Genomic DNA, 27,586 nt, shown 5'->3' with positions numbered 1-27,586 from the left:
GGTAGGCAAAAGTAGGTTTACAGTTGTGAGTACATGAAACACAGTTTATTTTATTACTATTCATTAATTATTGTATTATTTTCCATATAAACAATTGTAAACCTACTTTTGCCATACCCTGTATGTTTATCAGTATTATGTTACTTTCACTTCATGTATATGAAGATAATTGAATTTTACATTTGTCTTAATTAAGATAAACTTCTTACTGTAAAAAGTCCAACTTGTATCTTATTCTGTCCTAGTAACTGAACTTAGGTTATTGTATGAAGTGCTGTGTTTGTACTGAAGTTCTGTCTGCCTAGTGGCATCAGTATGTAAGCAAAAGGACTAGAGGTTGTTGTGACCTGAGAAAAGTATATACAGATAATTGTTTTTGTATTGCATACTGATAAAACCAGCAGTTTTGCTCTTCGGTGAAACCTCTACTTCCTTTCTTAACTGTTCATAGAACTCAGAGACCAGTGGCTGGAATAGAAGGCAGAGTTAAACAAATAAAACCACTAGGTGGTTCAGCTTTGTGAATTGTTAAGCATTTTATACTAATGGCCCGGTGCACGAAATTTGTGCATGTTAAAAGGGAATTAATTAGAGAAAATACTTTAATATTGCTATTTGCCCTTTCTTATAATAGAAGTGTCAGATATGAAAGAAAATTAGTAAAATGTGTATGAAAAACTTCCTCCTGTCAGCGTCTGGGGCATGCCGTGGGACCCAGAGTCAAGTCCCTGCCCACCCGTGTGCACCTCGAAATCGCATGAGACCCAGACACGGCCCCACCACCATTGGGCGAGATCCACACCCAGCCGGCCCCACCCCTGTCAAGCCCCACCAGGTGGGGGGTGCAGCCTCAGGTCCCCTGGTGCACCCTCATGTCCCCTCACCCCAGCCCGGCACCACACAGCTTCAGATTGCTGATCGCTTATTATGGGAACCCCACCTCCACTGTGGGCAAAGCCATCTTGTGTTACAGGAACCCTGCCTCAGCTGTGGGCACAGCCATCTTGTGACTGTGTGATAGAGTGAGGGTCAATTTGCATATTGCCTCTTTATTATAAAGGATGGTTGCAGATTCTTTCCAATAACCCTGAATAGAGTTCATCTAAACTTCTGTATTGTACAAATGTATTTATTGTTTGCATTTCAATAGATATGTCCCTTTTACCGGATACTGATGATTTAGGGTGCATTTTATTTTAACCCTTTGTAACAGTGTTTCTGTAAGCCTGAATTGATTTCTCTCTTAATAATCCTGGTGTGTCACATCAGTTACTTTTAAACTGGAGTAACAGTTTTCCTGGTGCACTTTATCTTAAGGCAGCTCCTTTAGAAAGTACTGCCACCCCAAATAGTTTCATATTAATCAGAGAAGTGAGTGATGCTCTCTTTCTTTTTTGCAGACATGCCAATATTTGGTCTCTGTCCAGCCCACGATGATTTCTACTTGGTGGTGTGTAACGACTGCAATCAGGTTGTCAAACCGCAGGCATTTCAATCACATTATGGTAAGTGCTTAATCATTTAAAAGTCATTATTAGGAGGTAAAAGGTAAGGCAGGATTAAAAACTGAAGGCCAGCGACAGCCCAGGTGGAATATAATCCCTCCCCGTCAGGAGGTAGGCTTTCTGATTCATTGAATGGGTTAATGCCTGTCAGATGTTGAGTATTTTCTTGAAAGTGGTGTGCATTTTCTGTATTTTATTGAAATTATACAAAAAGAAAATGTATCTTATAAAATCTCTTTTGAAATATTGCATCAGTATAGTGAAAGGTTTGTTTCCTTCTAGATCCTGAAGTTGGGGATTTAGTGGTTGGTAAAATTATAAATATATTCCCAATATGGAGACATGGCCTTTTTTTTTTGTTTAGGAAATGTGAATTTGAAACTTCCAAGTTCAGTAGATTTAAGTTGAACTTACTGTCATGTTCTACTTTGTGGATGAGTTGAAGCGATGACATTTTCCCTATCAGAATTACATACATACTTAGAATGCCGCATTGTGACATCAGGTTTCACGCACCTCCCTGAGCCATCCCTGGGCTTCAGTCTCCAAGCCTGTTACCTCGGTGTTTAGTCACAAAAGGATCCAAATAACGTTCTTTTGCATTGCCAGAATGCCACCTAACATGTTTAAAATGAAATTCTGATCATAAAGCTTAGTTTCATACTCAGTTTGGTTCACTAAAAACTCAGAAGTATTTGAATACCCACCTCGTAGTATGATTCTTAACTCTGTGGAGTTTAAACTCTTGCTGGAGAAATAGACAAAACTAACGAGAAACATTTTAAAATAACTGCAGGTTCTTCCTCATTTTCCTCACTCCCACAAATGCAAGCACTAGACAGAGAATACCACAGTGGGGGTCCTTCTTTGATAGTGTTTAAGCAAAGCCTCAGAGAAGGTGACCCCTGGTGACCTGAGCCCTAAGTGATGAGGGAGCCACCATGTAACCACCTGGAATAAGAGCATTCAATACAGAGAGAAGAGCCGTTGCACAACCTGAAGAAGGCCAGTGTGGCTGCAGGGTGGTTAGTGGAAGGAAGTAGAGACTAGAAAAGTCTGGCTTTACAGGCAGGGACCCTGATCAGACACAGTTTCTATGCCAGAGAAGAAGCAGCTTGTGGGCTATTGGATGGTTTGTGTGGGGAGTAACAGGCCCACCGCACGTATACATGTGGGAGAAGAGGGGAAGCAGGGAGAATAGTCAAAAGCAGGAGATGATAATAGACTAAGGCTTAGGTGGGCAGTAGAGCTGGGGAGACAGCAGAGCTTTGAGGTACATTTTGAAGCTAAAACCTTCAGAGCTTGCTGTCGGGACAGCAGTTGTTTAAGAGTCATACCATCATAATCAACATCCCACCATTTCCCCCCAAGGAATAGATATTTTATGTAATCGTAAGAAGGTTCTTTGAGTTTCTGCTTGTGGATGAGGCCCTGGGGTGGGCACAGAGAGTGAGTACAAAGATGAGTAAGATATTGTCTTCCTGCTTAAGGCTTTCAGAGGCTAGTATTGGAGAAGCAATTGGTCAGTTGGCAAGTATTTTGGAGTAAGGATTTTGAAGCCTGGATTTAAATTTAAATCCAGTAGACTGTTTTTAAACTTGCAAGAACTATAGGCTAGTTCTTTACTTTGAACAAGTCTTCCAACCTTGGCTTCCTTTGTTATAATGTGGGAATGGTAATAGCAACCTCATAGGTTCCCTGTGAGGATTAAATGGAACAGCAAGTGTAAAACTCTTCATACAATGCCTGACACATAATAGGTCGGAGAGAAATAAAGGTAGAGCTGTATGTGTATACAGGAAGGTGTGTGTCTGAAGTCATAAAACAGTCCACGGTGTTAAGAATAGGAAGAGCACAGATTGCTTCTTGTTGAGTAACTCACAGAAGGCTTCTTAGAGAAAAGAGCCTTACAGCAGGCTATTCTGAAGAGTAAAATGGATTCTTTTTCCCACATGCAATTTTTCTCAGTTTTTAGACATATAATACCTGTTCATTGTGGAAAATGCAGAAAGTACTTTTTAGAAAATCACCTATAATCCCCTAAAATGGGAAGTATCATGATGGGGATAGACAGTGCTGCCACTTAGAGCGGCACGATTTATGCACTGAACAGCCGTATTTGGTGGCCCCTGGTTGGCACCTGGGGTGATATGAGCAAGTGCAGAAGCAGAAAATTCCAGGCTGTCTAGAATGTACTATATGGAGTCTTCATTGGCTGGAGCTGATGTACCCATATGTGCAAGATCTCTGTGCAAAGGCAGGCTGGGACTAGCACAGAGAGCCTCAGTGCCCATCAGACACCTCCGGCCTTGATGTGCTAGGGGAGACTTACAGGTTTTTTAGCACCAGAGTGATGCAATTTAGTGGTCCTTTGGGATTAAGGGCAGAGTGGATTGGGAGTGAGGTGGGAAAGAGGGGAGTGTGAAAACTGCAGTTCAGATCAAGGCCCACTTAAAGGTGTATGTAGCCTCTTCCAGGACATCCTTAGGCAGAAAGGGGACTCTTTTGGTCCCCTCTTCCAGAAACACTTCACACAGTTGTTACAGCACATTTTATGGAGATGATTTTCTTTATTTTCCTCTGTCTCTCTTAGAACATCAATGTATAGCAGGGGGTGGAAATAGGGAGGGTCTTAAAATCATATTTCTACCCTTTTTCTCTACCAGTACCTAGTACACACAATGTCTTCTAATAAGATACTTTTGAATGACAAAGGAATTGTGTTAACTTCAAATGTGTAAATGAGCAGATGTGAATTCGAGATTCACATACTCAAATGCCTTCTGTGGCTACTCAGGAGATGTGATTGATAAAGCCACTGGGTAGAGCACTTTGGTCCCTCTAGTGGCAAAGAAAATACTAAAGTTGTAGAAGAGAAGAATCCTTGGCAGAAAGATGATGACCAAGTGCAGAATCCAGCTGGATATGTGGAAGGAATTCCATATTTGAGGCAGCAGCCAAGGAAAAGGCTGATGGAATAAGCAGGAGGTTTGGAGATGGCTAGGTGTGAGGGGTTGGGGACAACTGCAGGAGTGGAGGGAGCCACCATGTGGTGTCCCTGGAGTGGCTTGGGAGTGACACCTCCTCACCTGGAGGGAAGGAGAGGTGGGCATGCTCCCAGAACCAAGAACCTATTCCCAAGGCTGCCAGTGTCTCTTTGTCTTGGGGGACAGGGGTTATAACAGGAAAAAGTAATTTGGAAACCCATTCTTTTTTTTTTATTGTAATTTCATTCTTACTCGTTTCCTTCCCAAAATTAACACCAGAAAAAGGTTTTCAAATTCAGAATCTTTTCCGGTGGCCATGGAAGTCCATTTTTACAAGTTAGGAAGAACCCATACCTGCCAAGGGAGGGATTCTACTTTCTTATCTTTTGATGAAAATTTGTGGGCAGTCTTCTGTGAATTCATGTATTGCTGATATTTATCTGTGACTTTTATGAACAAATGAGCAGTTGCTTCAAAATCCAACAGGCAGTAACCTTAAAACTGCTGCTGCCAGCACAGGGAAGGAAGCTGCCATTCAGCGAGACTTGTAAACCAGTTGATGTTGGTGGTAATGTTCTGAATTGGTGAGCAGCTTATTATCCAGAGTAGTAAGAGGCCACAACTTTTTTGCTAGCTAAGCTGCTTTTTGGGAGTTAACAGTTAACCAGGATTTCCACGTGAGCAATGATGGTGAGTGAGGTAGTGTCATTTTGGCACGTCCAGTTTCACATAGTCTGATTGTTGAGTCAGACTGACACAGGTCCGCACTCAGAGATTTGTTGAGTCTAGCAAGATGGCATGACAGGAGGCCCTGTTTTCTTAAACTGGTTTTTAACTGTATTATATGTTGGAAATGGCACATTGTCTCTAAAACTTTTAGTATGGAGGAGGGCTGAGATGGTGAAATTCCTAGGGCCAGAAACACCTCAGTTGGGAATCTCAGCTAATCAGTTAGTGATAAATGTGCTGGGCATAAATTGGCTACTGAATAGCACAAAATGTGTAGTCCTATTTACATACATTTACTATGGGTCTGAATAGGTAGGACCAACTGATGACGTGTGGGTGCCTCTGGGGTTGAAAGAGTTTCCCAGGTGATTCTGATAAGCTCCAAGTGCTCTGTGCTCTGCTGCTTCTCTTTGAGTTTGCTTATGAAGAATACCTCAGTCTCTCTTAACCTCTCTTATGCAGACGTGGGGTGATCTTTATCTGGGTGAAATAAGTGAGTGGTGTTAATTCAGCTCAGACAGGTGCCATAGTTAGAATCTCTGTAATTAATTGAAACTCAGCTCGAATGTCAGCCATTGAAGTATTTTGCCTCACATTAGTCAGGCTGACCCACTGATTCACCTTTTGGCTCAGCCCTGAGTCCCAAAGCAAGACCTCTGAAATCACAGGTGCCTCTGCCACCTTTTCTCAATTTTAATCCATTGGGTTCCATCTTTATGATTTGTTTACTTAATTCCACTTAATATTTTTCTTTGATCATAAAATTCTTTGATGCTCTTGCTAGTGCCAGCTCAGAGCCCTAGGCCTGCTCTCTTTGTTGAAATCCACGTGCTAGTGTGATGTTATCAGAAGAATTGAAAGAAATTTGGAAAGGGAGTAACTTTTCACTTGCAATTTAATGTTATTAAAGTTGGGGAGTGATAGCTACTCAATGTTTTGGGAAACACCAGCTATTGGATTTGGTTTCCTCTTCTGTTTAGGGAGGTCTCCACTGAGGGCGAACCTTAGCTCTAGCAAATGCCACACCTAGGAAGCAGAATCCTAGAATCTCATGTTGATCTGCAAAAGGAATATAGATAAACACCCCTTACCATTTTTCTATTGATTTTATGCATTGAGCCCCTACCAGTTGCTGTCAGTGGCATTGTAATCTGGCCTCAGTGTAAAACATCTGCCCCACTCTCAGACTTCTGCTCACAGGGAGGGATGTCATAAATGTGGCTTTTCCATAATGTTGTGAAAGTAGCTTTAGCAGAAACACTGCTGCGATGTTATAGTTTTCTCCACTTGCATAAGTTCTATTTTCCTAAAATGTCCTTTTTATCAGAGGGTGAGTAAATAGAAATTGCTCATACTTTTAAAGCTAATTAATGGGTTTCAAAGAACAGTAGCATAAGAGCAAACTGAGTCTTACTCTGCGAGATCCTGTGGGCTGGTTCTGGCAAAATGCTGATTCCTCCTGTTGACACTTCACACAGTTGAGCAGTGACTGCCATCCTGGAATTAAGCTAACCTACATCACAAAGCAGATGCTGAAGTGTTTAATACATAATGACCTCCATTTTTGCCATCTGATTGATTACATGGAGTAACAGCTTTAGGTATTTTGAATGAGTTATTTTATTTGGCTATTTAGTAACTTTGTTTTGGGATAAAGAAAAAAAATTTTTTTTCCAGGATGCTAGCTAAATTTGGCCACTAAATTTAAATTTTTTAAAAAATATTTTATTTATTCATTTTAAGGAGAAAGAGAGGAAAGGAGAGAGAGAAGTCCATTTATTGATGCATTCATTGGTTGATTCTTGTACGTGCCCTGACTGGGGATTGAACCCACAATCTTGGTGTATCAAGACGATACTATAACCAACTGAGCTACCCTGGCAGGGCCACTATATTTTTATTATCTAGGTATTTTCTACTTTGAAACATCAGTGATAGTTAATCTTTTTAGGATTGGCATTCATTTAAAATTTCAGAGACTAATAATAATTTTTAATAGCACTTGATGATTTACAAAGTGCATGTATTACCTCATTTCCTATTCTTAAAGACCCACTGAATGGATGGTTTTATTCCCAGTTTACAGATAAAACTCCTAAATTAAATTTCATTCATACAGATAAAATGTACCAGGCCAGCCCTGGGCCCGATGCTCAGTGGTTAGAGCATTATCCAGATAGCCAAGGTTGTGAGTTCGATCCCCAGTCAGGGCACATGCAAGGAGCAATCAATGAATAAGTGGAACAGCAAATCAATGTCTCTCTTCTCTCTCTCTCTCTCTTCATTCCCTCTCGAATCAATAAATTAATAGGATTTTTTTTTAATATACTAGGGCAGGTTTTCTGACAACTCATATCTATTTCTCTTGTGTATAATAAGGATGTATGGAGTTAAAAGAAAATCTAGAGAAGATGTAATGAATGTCACCTTTCACAAAATTATCCTAGTGACATGTTCTAGCTCTGGTAGAATTTTAATTTTGCTTAGTGTAGCTGGGTCAGCATTGTTAACCCATTATCTCAGAGAAAACATGTAGTAATTTGAAGACATAATGATAGTAGATAGATATTTGTTGTAGTCCAATCCTTAGATTTCTCTTCAGAGTGTTCTACTTTATTTAACCCTAAATCATAGTAGCTAGTCAAAGCCAAACTCCTCCTCTTTTTGTTACAGCCTCATAACATTTTGTAGCTTCTTTAGAGAATTGGTTGGCATATTTATTTCTGCAGTCAGTGTAAAGGTTGAAACTTGTTGCAGAGCCAAAAAATACTTGGCTCTTTTGCTTCGGAAACACCTTGCCAGGCCTTCCTGCAGCAGTTGGGGACTGAGCCAGGGAAGGGAGCTAACCAGAGCAGGCGCATCAAAACGTGAACCGTGTCAAGGTGGACGCTACTTTAACTCTCGAAGGAAATTCCCAGTTGACCATTTGACCTAAGCTCCTTGTCACTCAATAGCATGATGTAAAGTGAATGCAGTGAATTCACATTTTTCTTTGCCATAAGCCAAATAGTGCTGATATGATTTTATCTTTTTCCTGTTGTGTAATAAGCAGGCACCTTTTAATGGTGTTACTTATACCATTTGTAGGAGCAACACTTTCATTTCTAGTTATAAAATGTATTGATTTTTTTCTCATACTGAAATCTGTGTCTTTCTTATCTGTGTTTTTGAGGCTTTCTTAAAAACTAACTGGCAATGATGTTATCTGTGTATTTAACAAATATTTATTGAGTACTGCTGTCTGTTCTCGGCATTGCTCTCTACTGAACTAGAAAAGCAGTGTCATTGATTTCATGCAGCTTATATTCTGTTTAGGGAGGGTAGCACAAGAAAGACAAAACCAGGTAAAATAAGATTATTTCAGATAGTGATAAATGCTAGGAATAATGTGAGAAAGAGTGGCCGCGGAAAGACACTTTAGATAAGGGTAGTCAAAGAAAGCTGCTCTGAGAAGTTGGTATTTAAGCCCCATGATGAACAAGAGCCTCCATTTGAAGATCTGGAGGACCGGTGTTCCACATGGAAGTGCAGAGATCGGAGGTGGAAATGGATTTGGCAGAAAGACCACTGAGGAGGTACAAAAGCCGTGTGCAAGGAGGAGGGTCCAGGTTAAGGTTGGAGAAAGAAGGGCTGGGGCCAGAGGTTTCTGCGCCCTGCAAGCCACAAAAGGAATCAGGATTGGACTACATAGGCAAGGTTAAGTCACCAGAGGGCTTTGAGCAAGGAAGGGTCTTGATCTGACTCAGGTTGGTCTATGGAATGCAGGGGAGCTGGGACACCATTGGTGGGCTGTGTTGTGCTAGGCCAGGTGAGAGCTGGATTGTTGCAGCAGAGGCTGAGGTGTGGATGGAATAGGAATCAGCAGGGAAATAGAAAGCCAGCAGGGCCTGCTGTTGGACTGATGAGAGAGATGGGAAAAGAAAGGATGAGGAATGACTCATGGGGTTTTTGGCTCAAGCAAGTGGATGAATTTACTTAGCTTGTGGATCGTGGGGTTCTTTCAATTTGGATATGGGCTTTTCCCCCCTAAAGATTCTAGGAATAGAAAATAATTATTGCAGAGATGTCAAACTTTGGGGTCTTTTTTTATTCTTTTGAGATTTTGTTTGTTTTGTTTTTGTTTTTTGTAGTCCATATAGGTAATTTAGTCATAAAAGCTAGAAAACCAAAGAGGATGTGTACACTTTCCTGGGACTTCTTATGCTCTAATTTGGGTAACAAAAACTTGCTGATTAAAGAAACAAAAACACATATTTCTTATTATTAACAACAGTAATATACATTGTTTTTTAAAAAACAATTAACCACCCTGGCTGTACACCAAAGTTTCAGGTTCCCAGAACCAAAGTTTCAGGTTCAATTCCTGGTCAGGGCACATACCTAGGTTGTGGGTTCGATCCCAGGTCAGGGCGAGTACAGGAGGGAACCAGTCTATGTTTCTCTCTCACATTGCTCTTGCTCTCCACCCCACCACCTCTCCCTTCTCTCTCCAAAAATCAATTAAATTTTTTAAAAATAAACAAGAAAGTAAGGCCGGTGTGGCTCAGTTGCTTGGGTATCGTCCCATGCGCCAAGAGGTCGCAGGTCCAATTCCTGGTTGGGGCACATGCCCAGGTTGCAGACTCGATTCCTGGTAGGGGCTGTGCAGGTGGCAGCTGAATGCTGTTTCTCTGTCATTGACATTTCCATCTCGCTCTCCCTCTCCCTTCCTCTCTCTCTAAAATCAATAAAACATTTTTTTAAAAGTAACCCACAACAGGAGGATAACTATGCAGTCAGAATGAGTAAATCTTCTTCACCTTACTTCTCAGGGGTACAGTTTACCAAGCACCCTGGGAAGCTTTCCAGTCCTGGCTGAGCAAAACAGTATTTGGCTGAAAACTTCTTGTTTTCTTACACACATGAAAAATTAGATTTGTTATAAACCTACTTTTGAAACTTAATAATGTGCCTTATTTTTCCATGTTAACGCATATTACTCCTTTTTATTTTTAAAATTTATCTTTATTGTTGAAAGTATTACAGATGTCCCCCTTTTTTCGCATTGACCCCCTCTATCCCACACCCAACCCTCCCAGGCCTTCACCACACTACTGTCTGTGTCCACAGACTATGCATATATGCATATAAGTTCCCCAGGTTAATCTCTCCCCACCCCTCTCCTGTCTTCTCTCTGAGATTAGGTATCTGTTCCATGCTTCTATGTCTCAGGGTCTGTTTTCTTCATCAGTGTATTTTGTTCATTACATTCCACACATGAGTGAGATCATGTGATACTTATTTTCTCTGACTGGTTTATTTCCTTAGCATAATACTCTTCAGTTCCCTCCATGCTGTCTCAATGGATAAGAGATCCTTCTAGCTGCATGGTATTCCATGGTGTAAATGTACCACAGCTTTTTCATCCACTCATCTACTGATGGGAACTTGTCTGTTTCCAGATTTTAGCTTTTGTAAATTATGCTGCTATAAGGATGCATATAATCTTTCTGATGGGTGTTTTAGGTTTCTTAGGATATATTCCTAAGAGTGGGATCCCTGGGTCAAATGGCACTTCCATTTTTAATTTTTTTGAGTAAACTCCATGCTGTTTTCCTATAGTGGCTGTACCAGTCTGTATTCCCACCAGCAGTGTACTAGGGTTCCCTTTTCTCCACACCTTGCCAGCACTTGTCTTTTGCTGATGTATTGATGATAGCCAGTCTGACAAGTATGAGGTGATACCTCATTGTCATTTTAATTTGCATCTCTCTGATGGTTAACTTTGAGCATTTTTTCATGTCTATTGGCCTTCTGTATGACCACTTTGTAGCAGTGTCTATTTAGGTTTTTTGCTCATTTTTTAATTGGATTGTTTTTCTTCCTTTTGTTAAGTTGTATGAGTTCCTTTTTTATTTTGGAAGTTAACCCCTTATCTACTTTCTTTTCAAAGACTGCCTATTCCACTTTATTAATGTATTTAAATTAATTTAACCAGTCCCCTACTGACGGACATTTTGATTTTTAGAATTGCATTATTACACAATGCTTTAGGACCATTCTTTGGGAATGTCTGTCAGTACTTCTGTGTAGGTATTCTCCACATGGAGGTCGGTCATAGATGCCCTTCAGGTTAGTATACTGTGACTTATTGAACTATTGTAATTTGTGATTCATGTCACCATGAGGGGGTGGTGAAAATGTGACTTCCTATCACCACCAATAAATAAGTTGCTAATACTCACCAGTGCTGCTCTTGACCTGTCTGCTGCATGTATAAATCATTAGCGTGGCTGAGCTTCAGAGTTTAAAGGGGACATTTTAGGATATAAATCATATTTTGGTTATACTTGCTAAAAGATTTTTTCCCTGACAATCACTTCACAAGATTAATTTGTATGTTGACTATTAAAGATACATACACACCTGCTATTTCAACCCTGTGAAGCTGTGGTCTTACATATGACCAGGAGAGGGAGTTTTCATTGCTTCCTTATGCTGTAATACAAGCATGTCAAACTCAAAGGCTAACGGGTCAAATAAACAAGGTTTAAGTTTATCTGGACCGCAAAAAAACAAAAGCTTCAGTTTTCATAGAAACATCGGTTTATTTTGATAGAGACATGTTGAATACAAAAGGCTGAAATAAATGAGTAATCGTTAACATAAAATAATAGAACATTTTAATAAAAATTAATGTTTTTTCTTGAACATTAACTTACCAGACACTGAATAACTGCACAAATTAATAAGCATAATGCAAATAAACCTATTTTTCTTGTTCTCCGAAAGCGAAATATTTCCTGTTGCTCACACCAAACAAGTCAGTACAAGACTAATGACGTGGCCATCGGCTGCTAAAATATTCGCTGCTAGTATTAGTGGAGAGAAATGGTGTGCCTGCGATAAGGCGCGTAAGGGAAATGAATGCAACACGATTATAGTAATCAGTCATTAGAGAACGTTGTAGTTCATTATTACTAATTATGTATAACAGGATATTGTAAAAATTAAATTATGAAATTTTTATTAAAACATTTCTTAGCCCTGACCGGTTTGGCTCAGTGGATAGAGCGTTAGCCTGCGGACCGAAGGGTCCCAGGTTCGATTCTGTTCGAGGGCATGTACCTTGGTTGCGGGAACATCCCCAGTAGGGAGCATGCAGGAGGCAGCTGATCGATGTTTCTCTCTCATCGATGTTTCTAACTCTGTATCCTTCTCCCTTCTTCTCTGTAAAATCAATAAAATATATTTTTAAAAAAACAATATTTCTTACATACCATTATATTGGCTGAGCTGCAAAGATATTCGTGTGGGCCCCAAGTTTGACATGCTTGCTGTAGCACCTGCTACCAGGTTGGCATAATACCTTCCATTAGTGTTCTAGTCCAGCGGTCGCCAACCTTTTGGACCTCATGGACCACCGGTTGGCTGCTGCTCCTCCAAAGGTTTCCTTAAACCAGCAGTCGCCAACCTTTTGGACCACTGGTTGACAACCGCTGTATCTAGTCCAAGCCCATGAAACACACTGGTTTTGGGGCCCCAAGGGGGCTGTGCCTAATTTTAGCTATTTGCTTCCTGATTCCAGATTGTGTGTATAAAAATCTCAATCTTAGGTTTACTTCTACATTTTGTTTTTAAGACAACAGTTATCAAATTGAACTTCAAAGAAATTGTATACCCTTTCCTTTGTGTGTTTGAAAGTTTGAGAGACAGACGGAGATATCAAAGAAGGTAATTATCTTACTTTAAAATAAATTACTAGGTGTACTGGTTAATAATAGCGGATTTTGTAGTCAAAGAAAACACGATAATCTCAAGAGAAACATCAAAAGTGCTGAATTCAAAGTAATGTCCATTGCTAGCTACACATTTCCCCATCTTTCAGGGAATTTGTGGATACTGTCCCAATAGAACTTTTCTTGTTTTGAGGCAAACCATTCAGAGACCCAATTTTCCACTTCTTCGTACGTTTTGAAGTGCTGCTCAGAAAGTGCATGTGCCATCGATCGGAACAAGTGGTCATCTGAAGGAGCAAGGTCTGGTGAATACAGCGGGTGGGTTAATACTTCCCAGGCAAGATCTTTTAATGTGTCTTTAACTGATTTTGAAGTCTGTGATGGTGCGTTATCATGAAGCAAAGTAACTTTGCCATGTCTTCTGGCACATTCTGGTCGTTTCACGATCAAAGCGTGGTTCAAATTGATTACTTGTTGTCGGTAGTGATCAGTATTAACGTTTTCACTTGGTTTTAGGAGCTCATAATACACCACACCTTCCTGATCCCATGAAATGCAGAGCATTATCTTCTTTCCGAAGCGATTTGGCCTTGCAGTCGATGTTGATGGTTGACCTGGATCAACCCATGATTTTGTGTGTTTGGGATTCTCAAAATAAATCCACTTTTCATCGCCAGTCACAATTCGATGCAAAAAAAGACTTTCTTTCGTGCCATTGAAGTAACATTTTACTGATGACTTTTCTGTTTTCCATTTGTCTTTCGTTCAGTTGATGTGGCACCCATTTTCCTTCCTTTAAAATCTTTCCTATTGCTTGTAAACGATCGGAAATTGTTTGCTGAGCAACATTTAATCTTTCTGCAAGTTGTTTTTGAGTTTGACACGCATCTTCATCCAATAATGCTTGTAATTGTTGGTCTTCAAATTTTTTTGGTTGACCTGCACATTCTTTGCCTTTCACATCAAAATCATCACTTTTAAAGCGTGTAAACCAGCATTCACAAGTATCTTGAAATGGAGCATGTTCACCATAAGTTTCCCGAAGTATCTGATAACTTTTTCTTTAAAATAATGAATTAAAACTTCCCGCAAATGCTCTTTTTTTGGCACGAAATTCGACATTTTTAAGCGTAAAAATATCTATGATGTTAACACCTTCAGCAAATTTGACATATGAAGTTTTGAAGCTTGTTGTCAATACAACAAAATAACATACATATCAAATTGCATATATATCAACATATGTGTAACTCCATCTATTGACAAAAAATCCGCATTATTAACCAGTACACCGGGTAAGATACAAACAGTAAACCCCCAATCACACATGATAGAGTTAACACTAATCCCCTCTTTTTAATGATTGCTTACTGTTCTAAGGAATGCTGTGCAGGCCCTCCTCAGCCACACCCTCTGTGGACACTGACTTTGTTTCCTTTTTTTTCTTTTAATTGTTTTATTGCTTAAAGTATTACAAAGAGTATTACATATGTCTCCTTCCCCCCCCCCCCCCCCCCCCCGCCCTTGACAATCCCCTGGCCTCCCCTTGTTTCCTATTTTTTACCTCTGAACAAAGCAGCAGTAACTACCCTGCTATGGATGCCCTCAACTGCTGGTGATTTTTCTCTATGGGATGGAGTTTCCTGGGTCAGAAAGGATATTTATTTGTATTGTTAATAGCTGCTATTAGAGTGTTTCCCAAAAAGGCTGTAAGACTTTATATCTCTACTAGCCATGTCTGAGATTATCTCCACCAGGAATAGATGTTTTATTTTTCCAAATCCATTTCTTTTTCTGAAGCCTCTTACATTGTTCTACACACAGGCACATGCACACAGATATGCTTAATTGTAATCTGACTTTGAAGTAAATTTCTCTAAAAACTGTATTACTACCAGAGAGGCATGTAGCTTCTAAGTTTGAGTATTAATGATACTAGAGGTCTGGTGCATGAATTCATGCATTGTTGGGGGTCTCTCAGGGTAGCCTGTGGGGATCAGGCCGAAACCGGCAGTCCAACTCCACCTGCTGCTCCTGCCTGCCACTCCCGCTCATCCCAGCCCCACTGCGCCTGCCTCAGGCTTTCACCCAGTCAGTTGTGATTGGGAGAGGCTCACGCAGCAGCAGCACTCACCAGTCGTGAGCCCTGCATCTGGTGCCTGTCCTGAGGGGGTTTGGGGGGTGCAGGATGCAGTCAGCCCTCCAGGCAGACAGTGGGATGCCCTTGCTGGCCCAGGGTCCAGATCTGTCCCGCTGACATTCACACCAGTTGTCGGGAGCAACCTGGCAGCCGCTTTTATATTGTTTCTTCCTTGAGGAGTGTTTAGGGAGGGGAAGCAGCCATGGTGCCTGAGGTCAACTTCTAGGAGGCCTGTGGACAGCAATGGGATTGTGCTGTCCGTCGGTGCCTGGCCCGGTTCTCCAGAGATTGGCCCTGCAGGACGACTGAGGGAGTGATTGGCTGCCACCAGGCTGGTGGGCCGCTGGTGGTCCATCAGCCAAGCGGCATTCCCGCTATGGGAGCACACTGACCACCAGGGGGTAGCTCCTGCGTTGAGCATCTGCCTCCAGTGGTCAGTGTGCGTCATAGTGACCGGTCGTTTGGTCATTCCGTCATTCAGTCGTTTGGTCGCTTAGGCTTTTATATATATACTAGAGGCCCGGTGCACAAAAATTTGTGCACTCGGGGGGGAGGGGGGTCCCTCAGCCCGGCCTGTGCCCTCTCGCAGTCTGGGACCCCTCGGGAGATAACGACCTGCTGGCTTAGGCCTGCTCCCGGGTGGCAGAGGGCAGGCCCAATCCCTAGGTGCAGCTCCTGGTCGGGCTCAGAGCAGAGCCAATTGGGGAGTTGGGGCGCCGCCCCGTCATGCACAGAGCAGGGTGGATCGGGAGGTTGTGATGCCACCCTCAGTCACGCTCAGGATAGGGCCAATTGGGGGGTTGGGGCACCGTCCCCTGTCACACTCAAGGCAGGGTCGAAGGAGAGGTTGCAGCGCCACCCCCTGTCACGCACAGAGCAGGGCCAATCAGGGGGTTGGGGCGCTGCCCCCGTCACACACAGAGCAGGGCTCATCAGGGGGTTGGGGCACCGCCCTCTATCACCCACAGAGCAGGGCCGATCAGGGGGTTGGGGCGCCGCCACTCTCACACTCAGGGCAGGGCCGATGGGGAGGTTATGGCTCTACCCCGTCACACACAGAGCAGGGCCCGTGGGGCGGGGGGGAGGTTGGGGAGCTCCTCCCTATCAGGCACAGAGCAAGGCTGCTCAGGGGGTTGGGGCCCCGCCCCCTGTCACACACAGAGTCGCAGGGTGATCAGGGGGTTTGGGCGCTGCCCCCTGTCACACACAGAGCCGCAGGGCGATCAGGGGGTTTGGGCGCTGCCCCCTGTCACACTGATCCCGGTGCCGGGAGGCATATTACCCTTTTACTATATAGGGTAGAGGCCTGGTGCATGGGTGGGGCCGGCTGGTTTGCCCTGAAGGGTGTCCTGGATCAGGGTGGGGGTCCCCACTGGGGTGCCTGGCCAGCCTGGGTGAGGGGCTGAGGGCTGTTTTCAGGCTGGGACTGAAGCTCCCAAACGCTCCTTTTTTTCTTTTTTTTTTTTTTTATTCTGGGCCAGCTTTACTTTGAGGCTTGGCTCCAGCTCTTAGGCCTCCGCACGGCTGAAAGTAGGTTTCTGGCCTTTGCTTTCAATGTTCTGAATCTGCTGGCTGAAGTCCGGTGGTATTTGTTACAATGTTTCTTAAACTACCTGCTCAGAGGCCTGCAGCCGCAGGCGGGGAACGTTGGTTTCCTCCAACGATCCTCCGTCACTGAGGCAAGCAAGCCTCATGTTAGTTTCAAGCTGCCTGGCTGCCGGCCGCCATCTTGGCTGACAGTTAATTTGCATATCTCGCTGATTAGCCAATGAAAAGGGTAGCGGTCGTACGCCAATTACCATGTTTCTCTTTTATTAGTGTAGACTAGAGGCCCGGTGCACAAAAATGTGTGCACTGGTGGGGGGGGGCTGAGGGTGGGGCGTGGTATCCCTCAGCCCCACTAGTGCCCTCTCACAGTCTGGGACCCCTCAGGAGATAACCACCTGCTGGCTTAGGCCCTCTCCCCGGGTGGCAGATGGCAGGCCCGATCTCTAGGTGCCTGCCCCACCTCCCCTGGTCGTGCACAGGGCAGGGCCAATCGGGGTTGGGGTGCTGCCCCCAGTTGCGCACAGGGCAGGGTTGACCAGGGGGTTGGGGCCCCGCTCCAGTCACTCACAGAGCAGGGCCATTCCTGGGGTTGGGGCGTGGCCCCTGTTGCACACGGGATACCTGGGTGGGCCAGCAGATTGCTGCTGCCCTGCCGCCCCAGGTCCGGTCGCACATGTGACCCCCCGCCCAGGATCGCAGATAGCAGGCCCAGATGGCGGCAGGGCAGGTGGGATGGTGCTGTCCTGCCCTGCCTGCAGTACGCAAATTAGCCGCCATCTTTGTTGGTGATTAATTTGCATATCATGCTGATTAGCCTATGGGAGGCATAGCGAAGGTACGGTCAATTACCATGTTTGTCTGTTATTAGATAGGACTAGTACATGAGGCAGAGCACTTTCAAAATAAGTGATGATTTTTTAAAAATATTCATTTAAACAATTACAGGCACATTTCCCAACACTGCTGGAAAATTTCTATTCATTCTTGTGGAATTTACCTTCAGGGAAGAAATCTAGTTCTGTGATGCTGGTATTCCTATCTGCAGCATGTGTCATCTCCTAAAGGATTGGGTGAGATTACTTGAAGGGCCAGTTTTATTTCAGATCTCTTTATCCTCCTCGAATTCAATGTGATTTTGTCACCTTTTTAAAAAAAATATTTTTATTAATTTCAGAGAGGAAGGGAGAGGGATAGAAATAGAAACATCAATGATGAGAGAGAATCATTGATTGGCTGCCTCCTGCCCGCCCCCTACTAGGGGGTTCAAGCCCGCAACCCAGGCATTGTCCTTGGCTGGAATCGAACCTGGGACCCTTTAGTACACAGGCCAACGCTCTATCCACGGAGCCAAAACAGCTGGGCGATTTTGTCGCCTTTTAACAGTGTCACTTTGTGTATCAAGTAATGACTGGGCTGAGGTCAGACTGTGGTTAACACAAAGCCTATATAAATCAGGCCATGAGGTTAAACTTTGTCTGCCTTTGAACAATCTGATCAGTTGAAAGAGGACAACATGAAGTGTGACTGAGCCCTGAAGGTCAGATGATGGCAGCCAGAGGAAGGCTGTGGTGCTCTTAGCCCCCAACATGAAATAGCCCATTTCGACTTCATGGCCCACCTCTCCTCTCCGGGGTGAGGACCTATAAATCCTGGGTAATAACACAGCCATAGTTCTTGGTGAAGCTAATCTGATTGTGGATAGCAGACCCACAGCTGAATGAATTGCTTGGTATTTCTAAGTTTGAAAATACTTTCTCCCCCTTTCAAGTGCTCCTTGGCAGTAGGTAAGGAATGTTAAAGCTCCTGTAAGTGCCAATTAAGGCCAATTATAACTCGCCCGGCCTGCTGTGACAGTGAGTGGGGTGAGTGGAGACGTGTTGTGCTCCTGTAAACTGGAGAACTGGCTGCCGCCAGTGACAGGAACACAGCATTGCCCAACTGCCAACTGCGTGTTTGTGTTTGTCGCCCTGCAGAGCACCAGGTGACACCTCTGCCGGCTTCTCAGGGATTTGATTTAGGAAACCCCAAGATTTGCTGGAGACCTCACTAATTTCTCTGATCGAACCACTGTCTTACTCTTCCTTTCTTCAAGTGATGTCCACCGTCAGTTTCCTTGTTTCTAATGGTAAAAGCTGACATTTATTGAGCATTTAGGATGTTCTGGGCACTGCATTCCACATGTTTCCTCCTCTAGTCCTCACACAGCCCTGTAGGAAGGTGGTCTCAGCGCTTCTCAGGGGAGGCCACGGACCCTGAGGACAGGAGTCTCCTGCCCAAGGCTGCCCAGCTGAGAGTGCTGAGACTACCGCTCCTGAGCCCCAGCCCTCGGCCCTCCTGACTGCAGTTGGTCTGCTCGTTGGCTTCCAGGGCATTAATTCACTGGAGAATTTGTGTCAATTCAGGACTCCCTTTGTGCAACCAGAGTGGAACTGATGAGTGCTCACCAGCCACACCACAGCCAACGCGTATAAGTTTTGGTCTGTAAGGCATGGATGTTAGTCTATTAAAATGTTATTTTAGTCTATAGTCTTTTTTTAGTCTATAGCAGTGGTTCTCAACCTTGGCTGCACATTAGAATCACCTGGGAATCTTTTTAAAATCCTGATTTCTGGGCCTCATCCTCCAGAAATTCTGTTTCTTTGTTACTAATGTTGTGGCCCCACCCCATAACAAAGAAACAGAATTTCCGGAGGATGAGGCTCAGAAATCAGGATTTTAGAAAGATTCCCAGGTGATTCTAATGTGCAGCCAAGGTTGAGAACCACTGGTCTATAGTCTATATTTTTTCATAAGAAATAAGAAATGTGATCATGTCCCCAGACCTGGACACTTAATATGAGCCATCATTGGGGGATTCAATGTCAGTAGAAACTTTATTTGGAGAGAATATTGGGAAATGGTTTGAAGAAAATAGTAAGTGCTTTCCAAGCAGTGAGCAGAGATGTATTTGCTTAAATATTTTACTCTGGACATTGAGATGGGTGTATGTGTTTAAAAGGTTAATTTGAGCTTTATGCCTAGTTTTTGTTTTGTGTATATTGCACAAAATTATATTTTCTTGGTGTGCACTATCATTCATCACTTTTTTGATGTAGGTCTTAAAGTAAATGTAAGTTGTTTCTCTCCTGTTTATATATGAAATTAAATGTAGACATGTGCTTGTAGCATTTAAGAATGTTTGATGAAATTCACCCTGGTTTTTGTCAGGTTACAGAAAGACTGCTTTCCCGAAAGTGTCATGGATTGGCTGGTTCTCTGAAGGATTGTTTCCCCACTGCACTGGCACCAGCTACAAAAGGGACCATTAGAAAGGCAAGCACTAGTGCTGCAGGCCGGCAGGGAGGCCAGCGGCAGGTCTGATGGTGCAGTGCTGTGGAACTGAGGCCTAGCCTGTTAATATCCTCTCACCTCACTTCCCTTCTGCATTTGATGGCATCAGGGAGGCTCAGCTGCCCGTGGGGAGGTGGGTGGGTGCAGTGAGCAGTGCTGAGACCTGTTGCAATCAGGTAGTGCAGCAATGGATTTTTTCCTACTAGCTTAAGAAAACCTTCAGTGAATTAACCTAAAATTCTTACGTTTGCTTATTAACTTTTAAAAGATTTGTTCATCCTGTCCTTCTAAGGTCATTGGTGGCTTTTTCCTTGTGTTTGTCTAGTGTCTCTTAAGGGCCAACATAGTTTTGCTTGTTTGAATGTGACTGTAAGAAATCTGCGGGTGGGGGGGGGTGGGTGGGGGGGGAGGGCGGGGGGGAGGGGTTTCAGAAAACCCTCTGGATCTTAATATTGCTGCCATGGTTAGGATCTGAATGCTTGCTATGAAAATAAAGCAATGTGGCTGCTATTCTTTTGTTTCAGAGTCAATTTAGAATTTGTGTCTGGTCTAATAGAAGCCATTTCCTTTGTCTCACAACCCTTTTTCACCCCTTCCAGGCCAAATCTTTTCCACACATGTAATTCGTGACTTGTTGCCAAATATTCTGCATGGGGTGATGGGATTCTATAGAGGAATCCCCCCCTTGACATTTGAAAGTGTTGTTCATTCTGAACTATCAGGCATCTGAATCTGTTTTTAAGTGTGCAGCCTTTATTATCATAAAACTCAGATCAGTTGGCTATTTTTTCCATGTCTGTTTGACAGTAAAATTTGATGATTGACAAGAGGGGAAGTAGTGATGTGGAGAGTGTAATATCATAGGACTGAGATAGGGAAACACCTAAACCAGGAAGACTGTTTACAAAGAGCCATTGAGAGAACTTTTTGGATTATGAATATAAAAGGTATCCAGTTTTGTTAGTCTTCTAGTGATTGAAACATCCCTATGTATGTTCTTCTGAAATTAGACATTTTATAAATATGCACAGAAAATGGGTTCAGATTTTTGTGACTAGATTTAAGAAAAAACAGTGTGCTTAGATATGACAAACTTATTTAAGTATAGATCATGAGGAAATAAAATGTGGAGGAAGACTTGCTGATATTTATACAAATGTGTAACTTTAAACTTCTAGGTCTATTGGGGCTTAAATGTAAATTGTATAATGAATGGTGTGAATTTTCTAATATACCTTGTAGTAGCAGTGCCAGTTTACAGGTATTCAGAAAATTAGAGTGCGAATAATTCAAATTTTAGCAGGTTAAATTTATAAATCTCATCTTCCCCAGTTTTGGCAAGATGCCTTTTCAAATAGAAGGAGTAATTTGCACCAGCCAGGACGCCCTCTATGACCATATTAGATGAAATTAGACTCCACCCCTTGTTTTCTGTTGATCTGCCAGGACCTTTGTAATTCAAGTGCTTTTTACAGTAGTAGCAAATGTTACATAAGACCAAACATGGAGCATATTTGGAGTTGGTGGGCAGACCCAAATCATGATGTAAGCCTGCAGTAGCAAGTGTGCAATGAAGTACAACCAAGTTATGTGAATGGAAGGTAACAAGAAGCCTCTCCAGAACGGCCCTTCCTCCACACGAGGGCTGAAAGCGCCACTGGGTAAGTTTTCCGAGGCAGTTTGCAGAGGCTGGGCTTGGCTCGGGGCCCAGTTCGAGATGAGCCTGCAGAGGTGGCTTAGGTTAGGTCTTTGCTGGCATTACGCAGAACCAAGCAGAGCAGGAAGAGTTCATACAGGCCTCTTCCCTCTTGGCATTTGTCCTGTCCTGCCAGCAGGCCCAGAGTGCTCTGCTGCGGAGTGGAGAGAGCCTGCAGAGCTGGTGGGTCAGAGTGGGGAACGGCAACAGAAGGGATTGGCTGCTGCTGCTGCCGCCGCCGCCGTCCACTGGAGCCATTCTGAAATGTCATTTGAGTGATCTGGCCAAAGTTCAAATGAAGACGGGGCTTGAGTTTGCTATTAACTCCCAACGAAATGCTGAGGTTTGCACCAAACAGCTCCGGTATCTCAAAACAGGGAGAATATTCGTTACGTCGCTCTCTAAAAATGGAGGAACGTTGTAACATGCTTTAACTGTTTGCTTTTTATCTCACTTGCGGTGAGGTTTCGTGACAGGGCGCTCACAGTGTTTCCTGTAAGAATGTTTGAAAGCTGTTTTGCCTGATACTTCAAATCCAAAGTTTCAAACAGAACACTGTTGAGAGGAGAAACAACTTCAAAACACAAACAGTAACCCTGGGAAGTCATTCAGAAACTTAAAATGAGTGTATAAAAATATAATTACTGACTGACTGCCAGAAAAGACTTTTTTTCACGTTGTTATTAAGGTAGACAGTACAACTAAACTGATTCTTCTTGGGTGGGTTGGGAGGCTCTTCCCGAAGTTACCTTAACTCTCTCATGTCTCCGCAGGCAGGAAGTTGGGTGACAGTTGAGCTCTTTACTTTTCACTGGGTGGATTCGCATTTCATGCCTTCTGCAATAATGAGCTTGACCGCATGGTTTTAATTGAGGTTGAAATTTAGCTACTGGTTGAAGGACTTTAAATACAAACAGATCTTAAACCTTTATCAGATTGCTGTTAATTCCCTAAAATTGATTTTTCTAAAAACTCTTATCTTATTGTCAGGCACTCTTTCTTAGCTTTGCCATTTCTGGTTTCGTTTTTCAGTATTGCCTTTGGTGTCTGTTAGTTGACAGCCACAGGCTGTAGGTGGGGCAGATACTGTTTCCCTTCAGAAAAAATAAACACGTGCTGCAAACGCATCAAAGACAGTGGCATTGTTGAGGACTGAGTCACCCATCCCTACGAGCAGAGTGCTTCCTGAAGGAGGCTTTCTGAGCTGTTCTCTGAGTTTGAGGTTTCTGTTAGCATTCCCATGTTCGCAGTCCTCTCCACCACCCAGAATAAAGTGAAATAGAAAGGATAGAAAACTAGTGGGGTATAGCAATAAGAATGTGACTTACAGCCTCAGCGCAGCTCTTGGCACAGATGGTGCTGTCATTCCCATTGTACCTTGGATTTGCTGGGCCTTTGCGCCTGGGAAGGCAGTACTGGGGGGGGGGGGGGGGGGGGGGGGGGGGGGTGGAGGTCCTCCACAGAAGTTTTCATTAAAAAAAAACAACAAATAAAGAAAACTCCTCTAGTTTGAATTTTACCAGGTTCATTTAACTGTCTTGTGTGTATGTAAAAATTGGATTGGAATGGTAAGGACATATTGTTTTTCTTAATTTTCTTTGCATTTTGATGATGCCCTTGTATCTTTTTTTTTTTTTTTTTTTTTTTTAAATATATTTTATTGAGTTTTTACAGAGAGGAAAGGAGAGAGATAGAGAGTTAGAAACATCGATGAGAGAGAAACATCGACCAGCTGCCTCCTGCACACTCCCCACTGGGGATGTGCCCGCAACCCAGGTACATGCCCTTGACCGGAATCGAACCTGGGACCTTTCAGTCCGCAGGCCGACGCTCTATTTGTATCTTTCATTTGGGAAAAACTGTGACCCAGACCCAGAATATGATCACAGCTATGCTTTTGTAAAGACTGTTGATGCTTGAACTAGGTGCCCGTGGTCCAACAAACTGGAGGCTAAACTTATAATGATAAGCCATTGAGTGTATAGGGTGCTTCCCCCCCCCCCCCCCCAACAGGTAAAAGATTAAATCCAAAAGTAGCTGGAAACCTGTAGATTTTTGGTGGAACTCAGTGAGGCCCTGTTTGTTTCAGGGTGATTACTTGCTATACTCCGTCCTATCACTCCGGTGACACTGTGGTTCCTGAAGACAGAGAGAAGTCTTTATAACTGTTAGCAAAGGAGAAGTGCCAGCCAGCATTTCGTGGTATCCCAGAGCCAAACATGGGGACAGTGAGGTCACAGGTGGCACAGGTCTGTGGCTCACAAAACCACAGGGAGGTGGCCGTGTTTTGCTCAGGCAGCAGCAGCCTTTTCCCCAAAGGTCCTTTCTCTAAAAACATCTGTGTGTGTCTGAAATCCTGCTGGTAACCCTCAGTTCATAGTCGGCAACTTGAGCAGGGTTGCAGGAGCATAGGAAGGGGGGCCCTTTAAGGAAATGAACTGGGTACTCAGGTCATTCAGTTTTCCCTAAAACAAGCTGTCTTAGGATCATGATTATGTGGCGGTTACACCATTGAGTACCCTTCATTTCATTGTCTTTAATCAAGTATTTGGATTTTTTTAAAGCCATTTTAAAAGTGGGGGGGGGGCAAGAGGAAAAGGAGGGGACATCTATAATATTTCAACAATAAAGATTTTTTTTAAATGTTTGCAAAGAGCTACAAGTTAAGATGGCAGGGGAGGGGTTACCCCCAGATAGTCGGTACGTTTTTCATATTTCTCACATACTTGAAAGCAAAGTCCTGAAAAAACAGTCCCCTTGGGAAGAATTCCTGGTCAGAGAATTGTTTGAGGTTGCCATATTTCTGCTCCTTTCCTAGCAACATTATTTACAATCCATTCACACCCGCCCGGCCCTCCCCCCACAGCCGTCTTTCTCCCTTGTAATCTGCCCTTTGTGATCTGTTCTTTGATGCTGCCTGTGAATGGGTGCTGCGTCCTGCCCGGAGCCTGGGAAGTGCCCGGAGACTGCAGTCCTTTAGGAGGGCTGTGCTTTCCTCAGAAAGCTGTGCCGGGAAGAGCTGGGTCATTGAATTACAGACCTTTGGCGAAATGTTGTTTCAAGTGGCCACGAGCTGTAAATGACTCCTTCCTTTCTGCACGTTTCCTTTACGTTTTAATTTAAAACCACCTCTGCGTTAGGGGGAGAAATGCAGTTGGCAGAAGTAGGAGTTGTAGACTAATTTGTTAGGGCAGCCAGTGTTGAAGTCATCCTTTTCAGTTAAACTCTCTGGTGGAAAAGATGCGAGTGCTTTGTGGTCAAGACCTTTCCTCCCTCCCTGTTTCCAGTGCTGTTTGTGGCCCACCTCAGCGTGCTGAGGCCACCTCGCTCCGGGCTGGCTGCCTGTCCTTTGAGGCACTGCATTTCAGAGAACAGCTTTGCAGTCCCCAACTGGAGATTGGAACGTTCAGGGACAGTCCATCGATTTGCTTCCTTTTTAGCATAAGACTACTAATCAGGTGCCTGGGGGACTTTAAAAGTAGTACATGACAATAAGGAGTAGAGTAGGACCACATTTGCTGGTCAGGACACAGCAGTGCTTTAGAAGAGAAGAACGTTTATAGGAAAAATTGACAGTGAAAGTAATGATAAGATGTTATTAAATGCTTTATGTCCATCATATAGTTCACGGTGTGATTTTCAATGTTATACTAATTATCTTTTAACAGTTATCAGGAAAATATAGATAACTACTATGTCAAACCCAAATAGATATTGTTTATATAATGCTAAATTAGGAGTGCCTAGTGAGCCACTGAGTTTTGTAAAGTATATTAAGAAAATAATAGTTTCCCGTGGTTGGCAAACTGTGGCTCTTAAGAGTACCCTAATTAAGTTAATAACAATGTGCCTACCTATATAGTTTATGTTTAAAAAATTTGGCTCTCAACATAAATTTCAATCGTTGTACTGTTGATATTTGGTTCTGTTGACTAATGAGTTTGCCGACCACTGGTTTAGACCATGGGTGGGGAATCTTTTTTCTGCCAAGGGCCATTTGGATATTTATAACATCATTCGCAGGCCATACAAAATTATCAACTTAAAAATTAGCCTGCTGTGTTGGTTAAACATTTAATTAACTCACCCCTAATGCCTTGGCAGGGCCAGACCAAACAAATGACTTCACAGGCCTTATATGGTCCACAGGATGGACATTCTCCACCCCTGGTCTATATAATGTGCAGATATGACAAAAGATCTGCAATGTGATTCCATTTGAAGTCTCAGAAGTTTAGGGAAAACACTGATGCGAAGCAAAATAGATCTCTAAGAAAGAAATTCTGGCATATAATTATATATCTATATCTATATCTATATCTATATCTATATCTATATCTATATATATATAGATATTTTTTCAGTCCTAATTTATAGTCTGCCTCATGTCCTGATCTGGGATGTTTCTTAGGGTTGGTAATCCTTATGAAAGACAGACGATGCCAGTTGACACCTCATGAATTGTACTTGGCGGCCTGAGAGTGAAATATGATGGGTTAGGTTAACTGGGGAAGTCTCATAGAACATTGAATTTGTTTTCAACCTGGGTATCAAAATAAACAATTTAGCTAATTCCGTGAAGGGGTTGTTAATGAATGACCCAGTTTCTAAACTAAGTGTTTGATATCTGTAATTATTACTTGCTATGCCTGGACAAAGGATTTGTACCTGTTTTTACATCTTACAGCCCTGTGCAAGCTTGATTGTTAAATATCCTTGCTTTAGCCCTGGCCACTGCTGCTCAGCCTGAGCACCAAAGGGTCTCGGGTTGAATTCCTTGTCAAGGGCAACTACCTGGGTTGCAGGTTCAATCCCTGGCCCTGGCCAGGGCACGTTGCAGGAAGCAGCCAATCAGTGTCTCACATCAGTGTTCCTCTTTTCTCCCAACCCCTTCCATTCTAAAAGCAACGGAAAAAAATATCCTCAGGTGAGGATTAGCAACAACAAAAAATCCTTACTTTAAATGGGAACAATTGTAGAGTCTTAGTGGAGTGGGCTGTCAGAGAGCCTCTGAAATCGCACATCCCTGGAAGGGTGGATTGGGATTCCTCATTAGGCCTTTCCTTACAGAGCATGCACTGTTTAAGTCAGTGGCCGGCAAACTGCGGCTCGCGAGCCACATGTGGCTCTTTGGCCCCTTGAGTGTGGCTCTTCCACAAAATACCGACCTCTGCGCATGGGCCACGAAGTTTCAATCGCACTGTACATGCGCGCCCGCACGTGGTACTTTGTGGAAGAGCCACACTCAAAGGGCCAAAGAGCCGCATGTGGCTCGCGAGCCGCAGTTTGCCGACTACTGGTTTAAGTCACCGGATTGAATCCATCCAAAACATGACTTTCACTTAGACAAACACTTGTGAGCATTAGTAATCAGTACTTTGATAATCTGCCTAAAATTGCCACTTTTGGATTCATAAACTTGATCTTCATTTTTTTCCCCACTTACAATTCTTCCTGAATGATTCAATTCTGTCTAGAAAATACGCCAACTTTTTATTTATAAAATAATTTTAGCTTGAATGAGCATCCTCTTTGGTTGGAGTGAACTTATTCATTTAAAATGAATTCTAAAAGTTGTTCCTCTGAGTTCTTAGAAGAGCTTAGTATCTTCCCGGACTGACATGTAAACTGAGTAAACTAAATCTGTACCTCATTAGAGAAGATAAAGTGGGTTTGGTTTGGTTTTAAGTGATTTCTGCCTGCTTTGAGAATCAACAGGCCTTTCTCTCTTAACTGTAACTGGCATCAGCTGAACTAATAGGGGGCATCTGTCTTACTCTCTATTGAGTTCCCAGAACCTGGTCCATAGTCAGCCCTGGATACAGGCTTTCCAGCTGTGTCATTTAATCTCCAACAGTCCTGGAAGGGAGGCTTGACCGACGAAGAAGTGGCCACGGTGGATGGAGTCAGGCCACCCAGTTAGTAAGTCCCAG

At 43.2% G+C, this 27,586-nt stretch overlaps 1 protein-coding gene across 10 annotated transcripts in view; it reads left to right on the top strand.

Annotated features, from left to right (window-relative positions):
- The window catches only part of ATXN7 (ataxin 7), a 172,852-nt gene that overhangs the window by 93,872 nt on the left and 51,394 nt on the right, over positions 1-27,586 (top strand). For 8 of the 10 annotated variants that reach the window (XR_004971455.1, XM_036331671.1, XM_036331669.1 and 5 more), the window contains one exon: positions 1,401-1,505. The exons of 1 other annotated variant lie outside the window; for it this stretch is intronic. Coding sequence is in view for 8 of the 9 variants with exons in the window: in XM_036331669.1 (XP_036187562.1) it covers positions 1,401-1,505 (105 nt within the window). In the remaining variant the exon portion in view is untranslated. Of the gene's footprint in view, positions 1-1,400; positions 1,506-21,432; positions 21,619-27,586 lie in introns of those variants that run through there. One more of the 10 variants, XM_036331672.1, reaches the window with a different exon arrangement.

Source organism: Myotis myotis, unplaced genomic scaffold (genome assembly GCF_014108235.1).
Source record: "Myotis myotis isolate mMyoMyo1 unplaced genomic scaffold, mMyoMyo1.p scaffold_m19_p_13, whole genome shotgun sequence".
NCBI classification, from domain to species: Eukaryota; Metazoa; Chordata; class Mammalia; order Chiroptera; family Vespertilionidae; genus Myotis; species Myotis myotis.
The sequence above is the reverse complement of the archived record's forward strand: the minus strand, read 5'-3'. Positions and strand labels throughout refer to the sequence as shown.